Genomic DNA, 23128 nt, shown 5'->3' on the forward strand with positions numbered 1-23128 from the left:
TTCTCAACCTTATGATATTGTGATCGCTGCTCCCTAAATGCTCTCCCACTGATACTTGCTCCACTTGGCCCGCCTCATTCCCTAGAACCAAGTCCAGCAATGCCTCCTTCCTCGTTGGGCCGGAAACATACTGGTTAAGAAAGTTATCCTGGACACATTTCAAAAATTCCTCCCCCTCTGTGCCCCTTATATTATTATTGTTATCCCAGTCTCTATTAGGATAGTTGAAGTCCCCAGTTATCACTACTCTATAGCTTTTGCACCTCTCTGTAATTTCCCTGCAAATTTGCTCCTCTATATCCTTCCCACTAGTTGGTGGCCTATAGAATACATTCAGTAGTGTAATGGCACCTCTTTTATTTCTTACACTAACCAAATAGATTCTGTCCATGATCCCTCCAGGACATCCTCTCTCTCCAGTACTGCAATATTCTCCTTGATCAATACTGCCACCGCCACCCGCCCCCCACTCCTTTCTTTCCTTCCTTCCCTATCTTTCCTGAACACCTTGTATCTAGTAATATTTAGTACTATCCTGCCCTTTTTTGAGCCAGGTCTCCGTCATCGCCATAACATCGTATTCCTATGTGGCTACCTGCGCCTGGAGCTCACCAACCTTGTTTACCATGCTTTGTGCGTTTACACACAGGCACTGCAAACCAGGCTTAGACTTTCTTTTACTCTCTCTTAGTCTGATCCCATCTAATTACTTGCTTTAGGAATTAAAGCAAGTATTTCTTGCTTTAGTGCTATTTTTCTCCTCCGATCATTTGTGCCCCTTGTTTCGCCTTTCCACTGCTACATCCTGGTGCCCACCTCCCTGCTTGATGTCAGCAGAGATCTAAAATACTGAGTCTCTATGAGAAGAGGAATGAGCCACTTAAAGGTCTCTCTCTGCCAGGTAGGTTTTTTTTTAAATTAGGCAGACTGCACTACAAGTATTGCTCCCAGACTTTTCATCTTTAAGTGGTGTATAACAAAATAATTAGTTTTACTACTGCATTATCACCTCATTTCAGCTCTTACCATTCTCCAGTTGATCGAAGGGCTAAGCATCAGGTAACTTACGCTCGCTGATTCTCTCCCTCTCTCCATTTCCTCCCCCCCTCATTGGGAATGTCTAGTCCATTCCTCTAGTAGCAGATTAACACTGGATATTTCATTGCACAGAGAAACTGGTCACAAATCAACACATCACAATATGGGACATGGTCTTTTTTTGTTAAAAAGGGATAGAATTATTGGCATCCTGTTTAGAATTTACTATTGAAAACTACCCCTCTCAAAGCATATGTCCACAGATCAGAGCGCACACATGCAGTTTCACAATAACATTTCATGGTCTGCTTTATGCACACAGAATAGATAGCCACTTCTTAGCAGCAGTTACCATTACTGAATTCATGAAAGAACTCACTTTTCTGTAATTGAGCCAGTAGGTAATTATTCCGGAAATAGGCCTCAGAGCAAAAGGTGTTGGCAAGTAAAACCTGGTGATAGAAACAGAGAACATCTGGAAAAGCCTTCAGAAAATCATGTCAAACCAAAGAGGAAACAGACGCTGGCTGTCTGTCTCCTCTTTTACTCCTGCAGAATGCATTAAAATCATGCTTTTATAAATGGGGAAAGTACACAATTGAACAGAAATACTGAATTTAACTCCTGCAGCCACTGCAAACCAAATGGCAAACAATCTAGAAACAATGTATAATCTTATGATGTTTGAATGTGATACTGAAAAGGTTTGTATCAATTTTGGAAAGAAAGCCAAAACACTTACTAGTCAGTAAATTAAACTTAAACCAGTACCGTAATAGTCTGGCATTCTCATTTTAATTCAAGAAAAATCCTGTTACGAAGATTATGTCATTTTTCTAAGTCTGTTTATGTAAACTCAATTGTTTTGGAACATAAACAATGTTTATGACTGGTTAATTTCGAAGTATTGAAAGTAATTTTTCCTTCAATTGATGCTTTGCAATTTTAGACCCAATTTCAATCTCCTGAATGTTAGGATCTGATTTACTCTGGGGCTTATGTCTTAAAACATACTGGTTTATTTAATAAAATGAAAAGAATTCTGCAAAAAAAAGAATTTTAGAAATGAGTCCAGGTAGTGATATATTTTGTGAATTTAATTAGACAAAAATACTGCGTGTTTGTAAGCACTGGAAAAATAGATCAACGGTTATTTGGAACACCCTTATGAATTCTAACACACACAGCCCTTCAAGAAGTAGAGGAAAGGAACCAAATATGATACTGTTGATTCCTTTAGTTATCTACTCTATAGGTAGCTCTAGTGCTTAAACTGTGGAAAAAAAAAACATTTACCCTTCATTTGTTTGACAGAAAACCAAGCAGGAGTTTAAAGCAATCTGCCAATTTACTTCATTTAAAAATTACAAAAATTAAATAAGACAGAAGGACATTATAGGTTTAACATTTTTCTCCTTTCCAGTAGAAATCATATCATACTGCCAGCTCAATTATTTTGTTTTAGGTAATTCTACATATATGAAATCCATACTATGATTTATTTGTACCACTGTTCTGAAAGCAGACTTCTTAACTAAATGAGACTTCTGAGTCCAATGGTATGTGGCTGTTATGCAAATTTGCATTCGTAATGTGCGTAAAAGTCCATATTCTGTTCATGAGCTGAATTTGTAAAAGCAGCCCGCTGAGCAACTAACAGCCTGGAGCTATCAGGGGATTGTTCCATCTCCGGCAAATCAATCAGGAGACCCATGATAATCAGCCTTCTATATCAATCACAGATGAGGTGATGTAGAGGAATCGAGTGGAAAGTATTAGTTGGAAAGCTGCAGTAGCTGCCAAGGGGGGGGGAAAGAGACTATGGTATAATAAACATTCATTCCATAAAGGAAGAATTGTTGAATTACTCCTGTCTATTATCTGGATAAGAGTCAGAGTGGGCAAAAGTAATAGTTTCCAAAAATGTGGAATATGTTGGAATCATATTTCATATGTGGCACTTGCAGGAAAAATGATGAACCAATGTTGTCAACTGGAATATCATCATCGCTGTTAAACCAAGCTGATGATTTTCTGGACTACTGGTCTTACACAAACACATTGATGCAATTGTGTTGAGGGGCAGGGGACTCATGCTGTACTATGGAGTGTCAGGAAATTGTTTTGCATCTGCAAATGCCCCCACATTGAGTTGTAATCTCTGTCATCCCCTTGGGGGAATCAATGAGCAGAGGCCAAGAGCTGCTGTACACCAAGGTGAAGGAAACAAAAAGGGAAAAAGTGCACGACTTATCCTAGGCTAGCTTCCTGCATACTTCCTAGCGGCCAGTTATAGAGCTAGAGAGACTTAACTGCAGGACAGCTCCTTGACACGGAATAACACACAATCCAGTCAAACTAAGAATGGGTGAAAAGAAAATCAAAGGGAGGTACACAGAAGTGTATACAAAAACAGACACACAAATCTCAGTTTCAAAATCAATATTTGCAAGGAAAAGAGCGATGAATTTTTCTCTGGCCAGGGTTCACAGGGTTCCTTATTCTCCTCCTCAACCCCAGCCCCCACTTAACTTTATTTTTTTCTTCCCCTTTTTCAATTTACTTTCACTACCCATTCAGTCTCTTGCAGTTCATAATCCTGGCCACACAAATTAAAAAGATTTGCTCATCAGAACTATGGAAATTTACAAATTTTGAGTTAAGAAGCTTCCCAATGAAGTCACACAGCAAAAACCCATCTGTAATAGTCACATTTGCTATAGGCTTCACATGAACTTTATAGACAAGGTGTTTAATTTCAAGAGATTTGAACTGGTTTCATTCATCAACTATAGGAACAGAGAAAAGGTAGTTTTTAGGACGCAATTCTCGTACCAGCACTAAAAATGTATTATTTTAGAGGCCATGTTCCTTTTGTTCTTTAAGACACCTTGCTAAGATAAAGTTCTACATAATTAGCTTTTATTGTAATTTTAAATATATAACCCAATTATTGAAGACAAGGCGTTATCCCAAAATTTCAGCAGATCATTGTAATTCAGATGGTCTCACTGTAGACTTAAAAGGACTGATACTCGTTGTTTAGATAGTATGCACCTACCTCATGGTCATGATTGCGAAGGCCAATGCTGATAGAGCGACTAGCTCTCGAGATAACTGCAGTCATGGCATAAAGATTAATAAGAACATCAGCCACTCTCTTCACTACCAGCTGCTCTTCTACAATAGTCTGAAGAGGGAGAGACACGTAATTTTATGATAAATTTATCTTGTAAAAAAGTGAAACTCACTAGAAATTTAGTAAGTTTGACCATTTCAACATCTGACTCGGTGTGGTTAAATATGAAAAGGTTTCAAAAATATGGGGGTGAAATTCCTCCTTGAGAAGCGAGAATATGTCTTGTTTTCACCATAATAAACTACTTGTTAACAAAATTGTGCTCAGACAATACTTGAATCCATCTTACACTAGGATTCAGTCCACTGACGGAGTCGTGAACTAATGAAGAAAGCTTTTCAAACTGCTGCATCAGGAGCTTATTTAGAGGGTCACCACGCCACAACACAAGCAGAGGTGAGGGAAGCCATTTGGCCTGTCCAGCTGATAATTTCATAGAAACTTACAGACCTCCTGCACGTCATCTCCTGAAGTTATTCCAGAGTTTTTGCCTTCATCAGCCTACCCAGAATGCTATTCTAGGTATTGATCACTCTTTACAACAACTTGCATTTATATAGCGCCTTTAACATAGTAAAACATTCCAAGGCGCTTCACAGGAGTGTTATAAAACAAAATTTCACACTGAACCACATAAGGAGGTATTAGGACAAATGACCAATAGCTTGGTCAAAGAGGTAGGTTTTAAGGAGTGGCTTAAAGGAGGGGAGAGGGGTAGAGGGGCAGAGATGTTTAGGGAGGGAATTCTAGAGCTTAGGGCCTAGGCAGCTGAAGACACGGCCACCAATGGTGGAGCGATTAAAATCGAGGATGCGCAAGATGCAAGAATTGGAGGAGCGCAGAGATCACGGAGGGTTTTAGAGCTGGAGGAGGTTACAGAAATAGGGAGGGGCGAGGCCATGCAGGGATTTGAAAACAAGGATGAGAATTTTAAAATCAAGATGCTCCCAGACTGGGAATCAATGTAGGTCAGTGAGCACAGGGGTGATGAGAGAATGGGACTTGGTTTGAGTTAGGGCAACAGAGTTTTGGATGAGTTCAAGTTTATGGATGGTGGAAGATGGGAGGCCAGCCAGAAGACCATTGGAATATTCCAGTCTGGAAGTAACAAAGGCATGGATGAGGGTTTCAGCAGCAAATGAGCTGAGGTAGGGGTGGAGACGGGCGATGTTACGGAGGTGGAAGTAGGTGGTCTTGGTGATGGAGTGGATGTGGTCAGAAGCTCATCTCAGGGTCAAATAGGATGCTAACATTGCGAACGGTCGGGTTCAGCCTCAGACAGTGCCCAGGGAGAGGGATGGAGTTGGTGGCCAGTGAATGGAGTTCAAAGTCCTTCCTGACCAATCCTGAATTTGACTTTCACCTGTTCGTACCTACGTCCCCTTGTTTTGCAGTAATGCTCTAACTTGAATCGGTGCTCTGGTTTATCCTTTCTATAACACTTAGGTACCTGTATAATTATATGTTTTCCTCAAAGCAGCTGTTTGTCTTGGGAAAATTCTCTTTCCTGATCTCATATATGGGTGCACAAATTGCCCTAGGGAGGAGATTTTTTTTTAACCTGCATCTACTATTTAAACTTAAATTTATAAGTCAGTTAGACGCTTGCATAGAAGTGAACCCTTTCAAAAGGCTTTTCAGCTGGGGCCACCCTGTTATGCTCTGATTGCAGCTGTAAGACGCACCATTATGTGTTGGCATCAGTTGTAAATATATGTATACATGAAAAGATAACCATGATGCTTTCTTTTGCTTTGTTTCAATTATTTGCAACTATTTCTGCTTTATTAATTGGACCAAGAGTCTCAAGTCTGCATTTCTTGATTCCTTTCTGAAATGTTTGGCGGAATTTGTAAATCACTAAATCATTGTTTAGTGGAAGATGCCAGAGGACTTCAGTGTTCCAAACATTAACTGGGAAGAAAAAGTCTTCTGGAACTTTTGCAGAATTTAAAAGAAACTAGCACAAAACTGATCAAGAAGTTCTCCTTAAAAAAAGGGTTACGTTTGTAATTGCATTTACAACCAACCTATGTCAATACATGAAGCTGCAACAATCATGGGGCAGTATGTTGGCCCCAGTCAAGGGTCTCTCAAAAGAGAATGGACTTTAATGCAGGGGTATAATTAGTCTATAATTTGAAATTTAAATTTCACTATTTCCAACTTGCTGAATTTGTTTCTGTGATTGCCTTTGAGATCAGTGTGAATAAAAGATGCCAGTTAGGAAGACAGGCTGGGGAAGTTGCCGGAAAAAGGACAGTTGGTTTGATGTCATCTTCCCATACTGAGTCTTTTGATGCGAGACACCTTAGGCAACCTGCATTAAATATTTACAAGTACGTTGGAAGTAAAGTCTTATAAACGTAAACAGTTACAAGGAGGAAGTGTCCTAAGTTAACCAAAGTTGTTGCAGGTGGACCTAACGAACATACGAAAACGACGGACAGGAAAAGACCAGCTGGTCCATCGAGCCTGTCCCACAGTCATGATCATGCTTATCCCCAACGCTCCACACCCACCAGAACACATGTAATCTTCTGGGAGAGACAAAACTGCGCTTCCAAGAGGCACTGTGGACCATCAGCAGCAGAATTGTATTCCACCACAATCTGTAACCTCATGGCCCTACATATCTCTTACTCCTCCATTATCATAAAGCCAGATGACCAAGCCTAGTTCAATAGAGTATGCAGGGAGCAGCAACTGGTGTACCTGAAAATGAGGTGTCAACCTGGTGAAGTTACAACACAAAACTACATACAGTGGAAGCAGCATCGAGCTACATCGAAACTACAGCACAGAAACAGGCCATTCGGTCCAACTGATCTAGCCGGCGTTTATGCTCCACACGAGCCTCCTCCCTCCCTACTTCACCTTACCCTATCAGGATACCCTTCTATTCCTTTCCTCATGTGCTTATCTAGCTTCCCCTTAAATGCATCTATACTATTTGCCTCAACTATTCCTTGTGGTAGCACGTTCCACATTCTCACCACTCCTTGGGTAAAGAAGTTTCTCCTGAATTTCCTACTGGATTTATTAGGGACTATTTATATTTGTGACCTCTAGTTTTGGACTTCCCCACAAGTACAAACATTTTCTCTACGTCTACCCGATCAAACCCTATTATTGTCTTAAAGACCTCAGGTCACCCCTCACCCTTCTCTTTTCTAGAGAAAAAAGCCCCAGCCTGTTCAGCCTTTCCTGATAAGGACATCCTCTCTGTTCTGGTATGATCCTTGTGAATCTTTTTTGCACCCTTTCCAATGCCTCTATATCCTATGCTGTCATGCTATAGACAGAGCTAAGCAATCCCACAACCAATGGATCAGGTCAAAGCAACTAACAGGAGGAGGAGGCTCCATGAACATCTCCATCATCAATGATGGCGGAGCCCAGCACAAGTGCAAAAAACAAGGCTGAAGCGTTTACAACCATCTTCAACCAAAGATGCCAAGTGCATGATCTTTCACCGTCTCCTCCTGAGGTTTCCCATCATCACAGATGCCAGTCTTCAGCCAATTTGATTCACTTCACATGACATCAACAAATGAATGCACTGGATAGTTTAACTAACTTGACAGTTTTCTGATGAGGTAACAGAGAGGGTCGATGAGGGCAATGCAGTTGATGTGGCGTTTGATAAAGTGTCGCATAATAGGCTTGTCATGAAGATTGAATCCCATGGAATAAAAGGGACAGTAGCAGCATGGATACAGAATTGGCGAAGTAACAGGAAACAGACAGTGGTGGTGAACAGCTGTTTTTCAGACTGGAGAGAGGTGTACAGTGGTGTTCCCCAGGGGTCAGTACTAGGACCACTGCTTTTCTTGATATATATTAATGACTTGAATCCAAATTTGCAGATGACACAAAACTTGGAATTGTAGTGAACAGTGAGAAGGATAGTGATAGACTGCAAGAGAATTTGGACAGGCTGGTGGCATGGGCAGTCACGTGGAAGATGAAATTTAACGCAGAAAAATGCAAAGTGATACATTTCGGTAGGAAAATGAGGAGAGGCAATATAAACTAAAGGGCATAATTCTAAAAGGGATACAGGAAAAGAGAGATCTGGGGGTATATGTACACAAATCGTTGAAGGTGGTGGGGCAGGTTGAGAAAGCGGTTAAAAAAGTATATGGGAAGCTTTATGAATAGAGGGATAGAATACAAAAGCAAGGAAGTCATGATGAACCTTCATAAAACACTGGTTCGGCCACAACTGGAGCATTGCGTCCAGTTCTGGGCACCGCACTTTAGGAAAGAGAGAGGGTGCAGAAGAGATTTACTAGAATGATTCCAGGGATGAGTGGCTTCAGTTACGTGGATAGACCGGAGAAGCTGGGTCTGTTCTCCTTGGAACAGAGAAGGTTGAGAGGAGATTTGATAGAGGTATTCAAAATCATGAAGCGTCTTGGCAGAGTAGAGAGAAACTGTTCCCACTGGCGGAAGGCCAGTGGACATAGATTTAAGGTGATTGGCAGGAGAACCAAAGGTGATATGAGGGAAACCTTTTTTTTAAACACAGCGAGTGGTTAGGATCTGCAATGCACTGCAGGGGGTGGTGGAGGTAGATTCAATCATGGCTTTCAAAAGGGAACTGGATAAGTACTTGAAAGGAAAAAAATTGCAGGGCTACTGGGATAGGATGGGAGAGTGGGACAAGCAGGATTGCTCTTGCATAGATCTGGCATGGAATCGATGGGCCAAATGGCCTCCTTCCATGTTGTAACCTTTCTATGATTCTATGAATATAGCAACGGCTACGGGCCCCAACAACATCCTGGCTGTGCTCCAGAACTATCTGCACCCCAAGCCAAGATGTTCCAGTACAGCTACAACACTGGCATCAACATGACAATGTGGAAAATTGCCCAGGTAAGTCCTGTCCACAAAAAGCAGGACAAATGCAACCTGGCCAATGACTGCCCAATCTACCTTCTCCCAAAGCGATGGAAGGAGGCATCAACAGTTCTATCAAGCGGGACTCACTCACCAATAACCTGCTCACTGATGCTCAACTTGGGTTCTGCCAGGACAATTCAGCTCCAATTAGAGCCTTGGTCGAAACACAGACTCAAATGTTGAATTCCAGAGGTGAGGAGACAGTCTCTGCCCTTTGTAGGATAGTTTATAACGATAGGTTAAATGGCTTGGCATGGGCATAAGCATGATGAGATAGTCAGCATATATTGTGAAGGCTCAAAAGGTAAACGTGCAGTGTGGCACAAAGAATTAGTTGATTAGTTGACCTCAGTGACAGGAAGATTGAGATAAAACAGAGGAAGACGGAGATAAAACAGAACAAGGATAGTTAATGTAAAGTGTAGTATAGATAATAATTGGGGAATGATTCAGCAGTCTTGAGGTCTGGGATAGATAAGAATTGGGGCCCATATCTCTCACTTCTACGCTGAAACCAATCATGTGATATCTGCTGAGACAGGATGAGTGACAGTTGTTAGCAAAGAAACTGCACAGTAGGTGTGTTTCAAGTAAAGGTATAAGTATGGTATGAAACCCTTAGTTAGGTGAACTCAGTATTAGGAACAGCCTGGAGTGGTGATGCTTCTAGCCCCTAGCGTCTCCTGCTGGTGAGTGCATATACGTATTGCTTGCTTGTATTACTAATGTGCACTGTTCAATAAAATCTGTCAAATTGATCTGACTCTTGGATTTTGAAATGTATTTATGGAATGTGGATCACTTTGCAACACCCTTGACATTCGACCAAGTGTGGCACCAAAGAGCCTTAGCAAAACTGATGTCAGTGGGGATCGGGGGAAAACTCTCCAGTGGCTGGAGTCATACCTGGCTGAAAGAAAGATTGTTGTGGTTGTTAGAAGCTGATCATCTCAGCCCCAGGACATCGTCACAGGACTATTGCAGGGTATCAATCTAGGCTCAACTATCTTCAGCTGCTTCATCAATGACCTTCCCTCCATCGCAAGGTCAGAAGTGGTGCTGTTCACTCATGATGGCACAGTGTTTGGCTCCATTTGCAATTCCTCTGATAATGAAGCAGTCCATACCCACATGCAGGAAGACCTGGTCAGAATCCAGGTTTGGGATGACAAGTGGCAAGTAATATTCATACCACACAGTGTCAGGCAATGACCATCTTCAACAAGAGAAAGCCTAAGCACCGCCCCTTCACATTCAATGGTTTTACCATCACTGAGTCCCTCACCATCAACATCCTGGGGTGAGGGGTCACGATTGACCAGAAACCCAACTGGAACAGCCACATAAATGCCATGGCTACTACAGCAGGTCAAAGGCTGAGTATTCTGCAGCAAGTGGCTCACCTCCTGACTCCACAAAGCCTCTCCACCACCTAAAAGGAAAAAGTCAGGAGTGCGATGGAACACTCTCCAAGTGTCTGGTTGGGTGCAGCTGCAACAATACTCAAGATGCTCAACACCATCCAGGTCAAAACAGTTCACTAATCGAAACATCCATTCCCTCCACCACTGGAGTAATGTGGCTGCAGTATGTACTATCTATAGGAGGCACTGCAGCAACTCACCAAGGTTTCTTCGATAGCAGCTCCCAAACCCACGATGTCAACCACCTAGGTGAACAAGGGTAGCAGGTGCATGGGAACACTGTCACCCCCAAGACACATACCATCCTGACATGGACATATACTGCCGTTCCATCGTCGCTGGGTCAAAATCCTGGAACTCCCTATACAACAGTATTACGGGAACTACCTTCACCACACAGACTACAGCAGTCCACCACCACCACCTCAGGGCAAATAGGGATGGGCAAATACCAGCCTTGCCAGTGATCCTCACATCTCAAGAATGACAATTATTAAAAAGAAATGCTAAACCAATTCAGAGTGAAAAAAATCTGGGAAGATTCCTCTCCAACTTCATAAGGCATTCTAAACAAGTTCCAAGTCAGTGAGGCACATCATCCAACATCCCACATCCCACTTATCTTTTCTACAAAGTATTATCAAACTCAGGCGTAACATTACCATTACTGACAGTAAACATCATCTGCCAAAAGTGGGCCCATTCCTTTATCGCACCTAGATCTGATTGTAGTGATTTTTTTCTCACCCAAGGTTTCCAACACCAGTGCAATCCTCGAACTAGCAGACAGTCCCTCCAACACAGATATCCAGATTAATATAGATTGTGAAGATTGTTACCAGTGCTTTATTTTTCCATGACATAGTGCTTTTTTTTTGGAGAGTCTGTTTACATAACCTAACTTCACTGTCAAATGCAGAAATACTGCATTAAAATACGAGCGTTTTATAATACCATTTGCTGCACAGCGGGTGCTTGGTAGTTTAATATGCTGGTCCATTGCAAATGAGTCCCTGATTTATTTCCATCATTAAGTCCAACTTCTGCTCATTCTCTTTATGGTTTGTGGCACTCCTGCCATATTTATGCCAGTCACTTGGCTGTGCTCTGTTTGGTTTCTCTCCTTATCATTTACTCCTTACAAATAGCCTGGTCTGAATTGGTCAGTCTCCCATTTATTTTTTCTACTCTTGCTGTCCTCTTTTCAGGATCTATTCTCTTAACAGCTCCGCATGAAGAAAGATAGAGGTCGCAATGTTCCACTCAACTGAAATGGGCCATATCACTAATGTATTAAACCCTGTCACCTGACTTCCGTGCGGTCACTAAACACCACTATTAAAAACACCATTTTGATATTAAATATTGACGCTAGATATGCTGCAAGTAGAATTCACTTCAAAATAACAATGCTGTATGTCAAAGTAAATCATTGAGCAATGAGGCCTATATCTCACTTGCATTTCATGATTTAATTTCTAGGAGGCATGTTCCCCACAGGTATCCACTCTCTAATTGCATTTTCTCTTCTGTAAAAATTGGCTTTTGTGACCATTCCCAAAGCAAAAAAAATTAATTCACTTTATAAACATATCACATGCATGTATCTATATATCTTAAGATTTTACATCCGTGTACACTTCCTGTACAGAACCTAATTTCCTGTGGTCACAAGCAAAATACTGCGGATGCCGGAAATCTGAAATAAAAACAGAAAATGCTGGAGAAGCTCAGCAAGTCAGGCAGCATCTGTGGAGAAAAACAGAGTTAACGTTTCAGGTTGAAGACCTTTCATCCAAACTGGAAGATGTTAAAAGAGTTAAAGTTTTTGAGCAAGTACAGAGCCTGGGAAAGTTGGGGGGAGGGAGGGAATGGGAGGAAAGAACAAAAGGGAAGATCTGTGATAGGGTAGAGGACACGAGTGATTAAATGACAAAAGGGATGATGGTGCAAGGCAAGGAAGGTGGTAATGGGACAGGTTAAGAAACAAAAGATTGATCAGGAGTAGCTGTAAATGGCAGCAACAGAACCATTACCAGCACTAGCTGACCAAAAAAAAATGGGAGCAGTGGTTACGATCCAAAGTTATTGAAATCAATGTTGAGTCCGGAAGGTTGTAAAGCGCCTAAACAAAAGATGAGGCGCTGTTCCTTGAGCTTACGATGAACTTCATCGGAACAGTGTAAGAGGTCGAGGACAGAGAGGTCAGAGTAGGAGTGGGAAGGGGAACTAAAATGGCAAGCGACGGGCAGGTCAGGGTCATACTTGCGGACAGAGTGGAGGCATTCAGCAAAGCGATCACCCAGTCTGCATTTGGTCTCTCCAATGTAGAGGAGACCACATTGTGTGCAGCAGATACAGTATACTAAATTGAAAGAAGTACAAGCAAACCATTGAACACCTTCACTCTGTCTGTAAGCGTGACCCTGACCTACTGGTTGCTTGCCATTTTAATTCTTTCAATGTCTTTATTAAAGTTTTATTTGAAGGCCTTAGCCTGCCCCAAAAGCCTGGGCTTGGATTTAATATTTTTAAAGCTGTTAGTGGTATTCAGATTGTGGAGTCTGATCATGTGCAGTGTACCTAATTTCCCAGAAAGCACAAGTACCAATGATCTGTACTGATGAAGTATTCTTCGTTAGCTTCTAGCAGTTTACACTTTATTTTTTCAAATTTGAAAAGTTTTGTTCAGGTAAAGTTTATATTGAGTGTTTTTATGTGTGCATGAAGCAGGTGAGTAAGTCCTTCTTCAGGGTAATTTAGTTAATTTTTCAACAAAATACCAATTGAATTTTGAATCAACAGAGAACCTCTCTAATTATCTCACCTTTGCGAAGACAGAAAATGAAACGTTCTAATTGCTAACACCTGTGAGACAGAGAGAAACAGCGTGACTTTCCTTATTCTAATTTGATTCCTTTTTAAAAAAGAAAACAAGTTGTACATTGCAGGCAAACAAAATCTCTGAGGGAGATGGACAGGGGGGCAGTATATGAGGGATAAGGGAGTGCTTAGGGGGAGCAAGTAGGAATGTAGGGGTGGAATTTTCCCCACGATACCATACCCCCACCACATCCCTGAAAGGAAAACACAGAAGCAGAAGGAAACAAGAGTTAAGGAGAGAGAAGCAGGAGAGAGAGAGCTAAACATCAAGACATCAGGATACAGGTGAGACAGAAAACATGTTCTTCAACTTACTGTTTCCAATGCCATGGGAGATCCACCAGTTATGTAATAAAGATGTCTTCAAAAAAACAAACTTACAGCTTAAAATGTTTGTACTTTTACAGCATAGTTAAATATTTTCTTGCCACAAACACATTATATTAGAATAGCGAAGTTCTAATTACCTTGCCATATCTGTACAATAAGTTTTCCACTGTGGATCCCAAAAAATATACATTCTCCTCCATTTTTTTGGCACTCTCCTGTGGGAAACAATTTCAAATATTCCCTTTAATCAATGTTAGCAAGCATTGCAGATTGGCTCGAATATATAATGCACTTGATACAACTTGTATTTCTCCATCATCCCTCTATTCCATCATCCTTCTTAGAGGGCTTGTCAGGGTACATGCTGAAAGGCTGCTTTCCCTGGCTGGAGAGTCTAGAACTAGGGGTCATAGTCTCAAGATAAGGGGTCGGCCATTTAGGACCGAGATGAGGAAAAATTTCTTCACGCGGAGGGTTGTGAATCTTTGGGCTTCTCTACCCCAGAGGGCTGTGGGTGCTCAGTCGTTGAATATATTCAAGACTGAGATCGATAGATTTTTGGACACTAAGGGAATCAAGGGATATGGGGATAAAGCAGGAAAGTGGAGTTGAGGTAGAAGATCAGCCACGATCTTATTGAATGGTGGAGCAGGCTCGAGGGGCTGTATGGCCTAATTCTGCTACTACTTCTTATGTTCATTGTCACTTTCAATTTCAATCTGTACAAGTTGCTATATTCTCACCAGATTTTTACCTCTTTGCCAAGACACACAGTGCTTTGGTATCATAAGGTTACTCCATCAAAGAGGCGGCAACATATACCAAAATAAGATAGCCAGGTTCAAACGTTTTTCAAACCTTGACTTCTAGCTCTGCCCTCTAAATGGGCATTCCAACACTATGGCAATTGGGCCACCTTTGAATTAAATTTTTAAATGACTAACTTTCTCTGATTGCAGACTACAATAAATTCTTTAATAAATCAATATACATAATAATTTCTTTGATTTTAAAGGGAAAGGAAAGTGCTTTTCTATTTGAAGCACCCAAACCTTAATGGTTTCTTGCCACTAAGCTGTTTTGTGACATCACCAACAAATGTAAGCACCAGGGAGCAGTTCGTTGAAAGCAATGGGACCATAGCTTCGGACTGGCCTGGCCTGACAGTTGAGAGTTGCATGACCCCAAAAACCTTCAGTACCAGCTGCTGTGAGACACACTGGCTTACTTTTGTTGGTGACATCAGAAACTGACCTTGCAGAAGACCTGACCCTCATTGATCTCAGTTGAAAGTCAAGAATTGATATTCTCAAGTCACTAAATATTTTGATAACTTTTTTCCAAACTGCACATGGAAAGCACTTTGAATAAGACACTCCTCTAAACTTTTGTTCCACATTTTCAAATAGGGAATCAGAAACCATATGGAGGAAATTTTTTTAGTAGGTAGCAAGCCCAACAAGAGTGGGGGGGGGGGCTGTTCTGGATTTAGTTTTAGGGAATGAAGCTGGGCAGGTGAAAGGAGAGCATTTTGGTGGTAGTGATCATTATTCAGTTAGATTTAGCATAGTAACGGAAAAGGACAGAGATAGAACAGGAGTAAAAGTTCTCAATTAGGAAAGGCCAATTTTACTAAGCTGAGAAGTGATATAGCAAAAATAACCTGGAAACAGCTACTTGAAGGTAAATCAGTGTCAGAGCAGTGGGAGGCATTCAAGGGGGAGATTCAAGGGGTCCAGAGTAAACATGTTCCCACAAAGAAAAAGGGTGGGACTGCCAAATCTAGAGCCCCCTAGATGATAAGGAGCATACTGGGCAAGATAAGGCAAAAAAGGGAAGCTTGTGTCAGATACGGAGAGCTCAGTACTGCAGAAAGCCTAGAGGAGTTTAGAAAGTGCAGGGGTGAAATAAAAAAGGAAATTAGGAAAGCAAAAACAGGGCATGAAAAAATACTGACAAGTAAAATTAAGGAAAACCCAAAAATGTTTTATAAATACATAAAGAGCAAGAGGATAACTAAGGAAAGAGTAGGGCCTATTAGAGACCAAAAAGGTAACCTATGTGTGGAGGCGGACGATGTGGGTACGGTTCTTAATGAATACTAGCGTCTGTCTTCACAAAAGAGGGGGACGATGCAGAGATTGTAGGTAAGGAGGAGGAAGAGTGTCAAATATTGGATGGAATAAACATTGCGAGAGAGGAAGTACTAAAGGGTTTAGCATCTTTGAGAGTAGATAAATCGCCAGACACAGATAAAATGTATCCCAGGCTATTGAGAAGCAAGGGATGAAATAGTGGAGGCTCTGACCATCATTTTCTGATCCTCTCTGGCTACAGGCATGGTGCCGGAGGATTGGAGGACTGCTAACATTATACCATTATTTAAAAAAGGAGAAAGAGATAGTCCAAGTAATTATAGGCCAGTCAGTCTAACCTAGGTGGTGGGCAAATTATTGGAATCAATTCTGAGGGACAGCATAAATTGTCATTTAGAAAGGCACGGGTTAATCAAGGACAGTCAGCATGGATTTGTTAAGGGAAGGTTGTGCCTGACTAACTTGATTGAATTTTCTGAGAAGGTAACAAGGAGGGGCGATGAGGGTAACGTGTTTGATTAGTGTACATGGATTTTAGCAAGGCTTTTGACAAGGTCCCACATGGCAAGTTGGATCCAAAATTGGCTCAGTGGCAGGAAGCAAAGGGTAATCGTTGATGCGTGTTTTTGCGACTGGAAGGCTGTTTCCAGTGGGGTCCCGCAGGGATCAGTACGAGGTCCCTTGCTTTTTGTGGAATATATTAATGATTTGGACTTGAATGTGGGGGGTTTGATCAAGAAGTTTGCAGATGGTACAAAAATTGACCATGTGGTTGAAAGTGAGGAGGAAAACTGTAGACTGCAGGAAGATATCAATAGACTGTTCAGGTGGGCAGAAAAGTGGCAAATGGAATTCAATCCAGAGAAGCGTGAGGTAATGCATTTGACCAGGGTGGGGGAGGGCAAGTGAGTACACAATAAATGGGAGGATACTGAGAGGTATAGAGGAACAAAGGGACCTTGGAGTGCATGTCCAAAGATCCCTGAAGGTAGCTGGACAGGTAGATAAGGTGGTTAAAAAGGCATACGGGATATCTTCCTTTATTAGCCGAGGCATTGAATATAAGAGCAGGGAGGTTATGCTAGAATTGTATAAAACATTGGTTAAGCCACAGCTTGAGTACTGCGTACAGTTCTGATCATCACATTACATTACAGGAAAGATGTGACTGCACTAGAGGGGGTACAGAGGAGATTTACCAGCACGTTGCCAGGGCTGGAGAATTTTAGCTATGAGAAAAGATTGGATAGGCTGGGGTTGTTTTCTTTGGAACAAAGGATGCTGAGGGGAGATTTAATTGAGGCACATAAAATTATGATGGGACTAGGTAGATTGGATGGGAGTACCTATTTCCCTTAGCAGAGGGGTCAGTGACCAGGGGGCATAGATTTAAAGTAATTGACAGAAGGATTAGAGGGGCGCTGAGGAGAATTTTTTCACCCAGAGGGTGGTGGGGGTCTGAAAGGGTGGTAAAGGCAGAAACCCTCAACTCATTCAAAAAGTACTTGGATGTGCACTTGAAGTGCTGCAACCTACAGGGCTACGGACCGAGTGCTGGAAAGTGGGATGAAGCTGGATAGCTTTTTTTCAGCCGGCACGGACACGATGGGCCAAATGGCCTCCTTCTGTGCCTGTAACTTTCTATGATTCTATGTTTGCTAAGTAAATATACACATGAAGTGCATTTACCTGTATTGTGTGAGTGTACATAAGACGTTTTCTACTAAGATTTGTGCATGTGGCTCAAACGGGTGTCGTCGTAGCTACACCTGTGATTAGTCAGCAGTTTCTACTGGACAACACTGGCCTAGACACTGAGCCCGATTCTGTCTTCACCTGGCATCCAGTTGCAGTAAACTCATTATGGTCCTCGCTGAGGTTGGTTATCACAGACCAGGGAAACCCGAGACCTTCATGGTCTGACTCACTCATTGCTACATCCAAGTAAGTTATTTAAATAGTTCATCATTTCTTTTAACAAAAACAAACCAGGCTTTTCCATTTCTGGCGAATGCATTGATACATTGATTTCTGTAAACATGATGGAACAGCCCGTCAAGTACCTGCATGCCAATCTATTGGTCACAGGCTTTAATTTCACTGCTGAGGAAATTAGACATTTGAACAAAAGGGAATTGGAAAAATACTTGACGAGAAACAATTTACAGGACCATGGGGAAAGAACAGGGGAGTGGGACTAATTAGATAGCTCTTTCAAAGAGCCAGTACAGGCATGATGGGCCAAATGACCTGCTTCTGTGCTGTAACATGCCGTAATTTACATTTTTAAATAGAAAATGCATAGAATTGTACACTTAAATCACCAAAACATAGATAACAATCCTAGAATATCATTTAATAGAAAACAATTTGACTTATTCAATACTGTAAATTAGTGGACCAAATAATACTTTATGTTATATGAAAACAAAATTACTGAAGTCTTAGGAACATAGGAACAGGAGTAGGCCATTCAGCCCCTCGTGCCTGCTCCGCCATTTGATAAAATCACGGCTGATCTGTGATCTAACTCCATATACCCGCCTTTGGCCCATATCCCTTAATACCTTTGATTGCCAAAAAGCTATCTATCTCAGATTTAAATTTAGCAATTGAGCTAGTATCAATTGCCACTTGCGGAAGAGAGTTCCAAACTTCTACCACCCTTTGTGTGTAGAAATGTTTTCTAATCTCACTCCTGAAAGGTCTGGCTCTAATTTTTAGACTGTGCCCCCTACTCCTAGAATCCCCAACCAGCGGAAATAGTTTCTCTCTATCCACCCTATCCGTTCCCCTTAATATCTTATAAACTTTGATCAGATCACCTCTTAACCTTCGAAACTCCAGAGAATACAACCCCAATTTGTGTAATCTCTCCTCGTAACTTAACCCTTGAAGTCTGGGTATTATTCGAGTAAACCTACGCTGCACTCCCTCCAAGGCCAATGTCCTTCCGAAGGTGCGGTGCCCAGAATTGCTCCCAGTACTCCAGCTGCGGTCTAACCAGGGTTTTGTATTGCTGCAGCATAACTTCTGCCCCTTGTACTCTAGTCCTCGAGATATAAAGGCCAGCATTCCATTAGCCGAATTGATTATTTTCTGCACCTGTTCATGGCACTTCAATGATCTATGTATCTGAACCCTTAAGTCCTTTTGGACATCCACTGTTTTTAACTTTTTACCATTTAGAAAGTACCCTGTTCTATCCTTTTTTGATCCAAAGTGGATGACCTCACATTTGTCTACATTGAATTCTATTTGCCACAGTTTTGCCCATTCGCCTAATCTATCAATATCGCTTTGTAATTTTATGTTTTCATCTACACTGCTTACAATGCCACCAATCTTTGTCATCGGCAAACTTAGATATGAGACTTTCTATGCCTTCATCTAAGTCGTTAATAAATATTGTGAATAATTGAGGCCCCAAGACAGATCCCTGCGGGACTCCACGAGTCACATCCTGCCAATGTGAGTACCTTCCCATTATCCTTACTCTCTGTCGCCTTTCGCTCAGCCAACTTCCTAACTAAGTCCGTACTTTTCCCTCGATTCCATGGGCTTCTATCTTAGCTAACAGTCTCTTATGTGGGACCTTATCAAATGCCTTCTGGAAGTCCATATAAATAACATCCATTGACATTCCCCTGTCCACTACTTTAGTCACCTCTTCAAAAAATTCAATTAGGTTTGTCAGGTACGACCTACCTTTCACAAATCCATGCTGGCTCTCTCTGATTAACTGAAAATTCTCGAGGTGTTCAGTCACCCTATCCTTAATTATAGACTCCAGCATTTTCCCCACAACAGATGTTAGGCTAACTGGTCTATAATTCCCTGGTTTCCCTCTCTCTCCTTTCTTAAAAAGTGAAATGACATGTGCAATTTTCCAATCCAGAGGGACAGTTCCTGAATCTGGAGAACTTTGAAAGATTATAGTTACGGCATCTGCAATGTGCTCACCTACTTCCTTTAAAACCCTGGGATGGAAACCATCTGGTCGTGGGGATTTGTCACTCTTTAGTGCTATTATTTTCTTCATTACTGTTGCTTTATTTATATTATTTTTATCGAGTCCCTGTCCCCGATTCAATATTAGTTTTCTTGGGATTTCCGGCATGCTATCCTCTTTTTCTACTGTAAATACTGACACAAAGTAATCGTTCAATATGTCCGCCATTTCCCCATTGTCAATGACAATATCCCCACTTTCAGTTTTTAAGGGGCCAACACTGCTCCTGACCACCCTCTTTTTCCTAATGTAACTGTAAAAGTTCTTCGTATTGGTTTTGATATCCCTTGCAAATTTCTTTTCATACTCTCTTTTTGTAGCTCTTACTATCTGTTTTGTGACCTTTTGTTGATCTTTGTATCTTTCCCATTTGCCAGGATCTGTGCCATTTTTTGCCTTTTTGTATGCCCTTTCCTTATGTCTTATACTGTCCCTTACCTCTTCAGTTGTCCATGGCTGTTTTTTTTGGCAAGTAGAGTTCTTGCCCCTCAGGGATATAAACCGATTCTGTATCACGTTAAATGTTTCTTTAAACATTTCCCACTGATCATCAGTCGTTTTACCCATTAACAGATTTGCCCAGTTTACTGTGGACAGTCTCTATCTCATCCCATTGAAGTCGGCCTTACCCAAGTCTAGAATCTTAGCAGCTGACTCACCTTTTCCCCTTTCAAACACTACATTGAACTCAATCATGTTATGATCGCTATCGGATAGATGTTCGCGTAATAGATGTTCGCGTACAGTTAAGCCGTTAACTAAATCTGGTTCATTACTCATTACTAAATCTAGTAATGGCTTGCCCCCTTGTTGCCTCTAGGACATACTGCTGTAGAAAACTATCCTGAACACACAAGAAATTCACTACCTTTCTGACAGTTGCTAGTCTGCTTTTCCCAATCTATGTGAAGGTTAAAGTCCCCCATTAAGACCACGCTGCCTTTCTTACACGCTTGTCTAATCTCTGCATTTATACAATCTAACACTTCAGAGCTGCTGCCAGGGGTCCTATACACAACTCCCACTATAGTCTTAGATCCTTTCCTATTTCTCAATTCAACCCATAAGGTCTCTGTTGGCTGCTTACCTCTCGTTATATCCTCCTTTATCACTGAAGTGATTTCATCTCTAATCGCTAAGGCTACTCCTCCCCCTCTTCCATTTTCCCTGTCTCTCTTGTAGACCTTATAACCCGGTATATTTAGTTCCCAATCCTGACCATCCTGCTGCCATGTCTCAGTAATAGCTATCATGTCATACCCTCCAATTTGAATTTGAACCTGCAGTTCATTTAATTTATTCCTTATACTCTGTGCATTTGTACATAGAACTCTTAGTTGGGCCACACGCCCTAGCCTGACCTTCAGCTTTGATGCTGGGTTAATCACCTTACGCCTTCTAGTTTTCACTTTATCTGTAGTGTCTAAAGTACTTTCTTTCTGCTGCTCTACGCTTTTCCCTTTCACTTGTTCTTGAACAACTGTTTGTACTATTTGTATTGTAAATTTCCCCTGGGTCTTCCCCTCTTGCTGCTCTCAACTTTACTCCCTTCTGACTCCCTGCTCAGGTTCCCATCCCCCTGCCACTCTAGTTTAAACCTTCTCCAACAGCACTAGCGAACACCCTCGCGAGGACATCTGTCCCGGTCTTGCTCGGGTGTAACCCGTCCCGCTTGTACAGGTCCCACCTTCCCCAGAACTGGTCCCAATGTCCCAGGAATCTAAATCTCTCCCTCCTACACCATCCCTGCAGCCACGCATTCATCCGGTCTATTTTCCTGTTCCTGTACTCACTAGCACGTGGCACTGGTAGTAATCCTGAGATCACTACCTTTGAAGTCCTGCTTTTTAATTTATCTCCTAACTCCTTAAATTCACCTTGCAGGACCTCATCCCTTTTTTTTTAACCTATGTCGTTGGTACCGTTATGGACCACGACTACTGGCTGTTCACCCTCCCCCTCCAGAATGTCCTGCAGTCGCTCCGCAACATCCCTGACCCGAGCACCAGGGAGGCAACATACCATCCTGGAGTCACGTTTGCGGCCACAGAAACGCCTATCTGTTCCCCTTACAATTGAATCCCCTATCACTATAGCCCTGCCACTCTTCTTCCTCCCCTCCTGTGCAGCTGAGTCACCTGCGGTGCCATAAACTTGGCTCTTGCTGCTTTCCCCTGATAAGCCATCTCCCCCAAAAGTATCCAAAGCGGTATATCTGTTTGAGAGGGAGATGGCCCCAGGGGACTCCTGCTCTACCTGCCTAGTCCTTTTACTCTGTCTGGCGGTCACCCATTTCCTTTCTGTGGTGTAATCTTTACCTGCGGTGTGACCACCTCACTGAACGTGCTATCCACGATAGTCTCAGCATCACGGATGCTCCACAGCGAATCCACCCGCAGCTCCAGCTCCGAAATGTGGTTAGCCAGTAGCTGCAGCTGGACACACTTCCTGCACACATGGACACTACCAGTGTCCCTGGCGACTATGACTTCCCACGTAGTGCAGGAGGAGCATATCATGGGTGCAAGCTGTGCTGCCATGACTTGCCTTAGATTTACCTTGCGTTCACTTCTCACTCTCTCCTTTTATACTGTGCTCACCTTGATTATATAGTATGCTTGATGATCTATTCTGCCTGCTAAATATTGGTTGAAGATAATGAGTGAAACCACAAATTAAAAAATACTTCCCAAAATATATCTGTATTAAATAAAGACGAGAAATGGAGATTTATATGAATAAGTACCTCCAAACTGGGGTGCACTACACCATTTTTGCCTGTTAGGCCGTAATCCACCTTTTTGATCAAAGAATTTCCCAATCTTTTTCCTAAAAGCTCCAACACAACTCCGATGTTTCCTTTCTTCATTTCTCTGGAAGCAAACACAAAACCTGTGTATTAAAAATGAAGGTCAGAAAGAAAGCACTTGCACTTCACAGCCAACAAATTACTTTTGAAGTGCAGTCACTATTGCTATGTATACAACTGAAATTGCCAACAGTGCACAAGGTCCCAACAAACTAGAAGTGAGATGAATGACCAGTTAATCCATTTTTTCTGGTGGTGCTGGTTGAGGAATAATGTTCGCTAGGACACTAGAAGAACTCTTCTCTGAGAGCTTTTATGGTCACCTGAACAGCCACCAGAAAGACAGCACCTTCAACACTGCAGAACTCATTCAGTATTGCAGTATCATACTAGATATGCTCTCAAGTCCTGGAGTAAGGCCTGACCCACAGCCTTCTGACTCATAGGCAAGGGTGCTTCCAACTGAGTTATTGTTAATACCATCTC

At 41.9% G+C, this 23128-nt stretch overlaps 1 protein-coding gene across 1 annotated transcript in view; it reads right to left on the bottom strand.

Annotated features, from left to right (window-relative positions):
• acad9 (acyl-CoA dehydrogenase family, member 9) overlaps positions 1–23128 on the bottom strand; it is a 63265-nt gene that overhangs the window by 7655 nt on the left and 32482 nt on the right. The window contains exons 14-17 of the mRNA XM_067998686.1: positions 22580–22706; positions 13863–13940; positions 4100–4228; positions 1418–1490 (exon numbers count right to left, since the gene is read on the bottom strand). Of these exons, the coding sequence (XP_067854787.1) occupies positions 1418–1490; positions 4100–4228; positions 13863–13940; positions 22580–22706 (407 nt within the window). The remainder of the gene's footprint in view (positions 1–1417; positions 1491–4099; positions 4229–13862; positions 13941–22579; positions 22707–23128) is intronic.

Source organism: Heptranchias perlo, chromosome 17 (assembly GCF_035084215.1).
Source record: "Heptranchias perlo isolate sHepPer1 chromosome 17, sHepPer1.hap1, whole genome shotgun sequence".
NCBI classification, from domain to species: Eukaryota; Metazoa; Chordata; class Chondrichthyes; order Hexanchiformes; family Hexanchidae; genus Heptranchias; species Heptranchias perlo.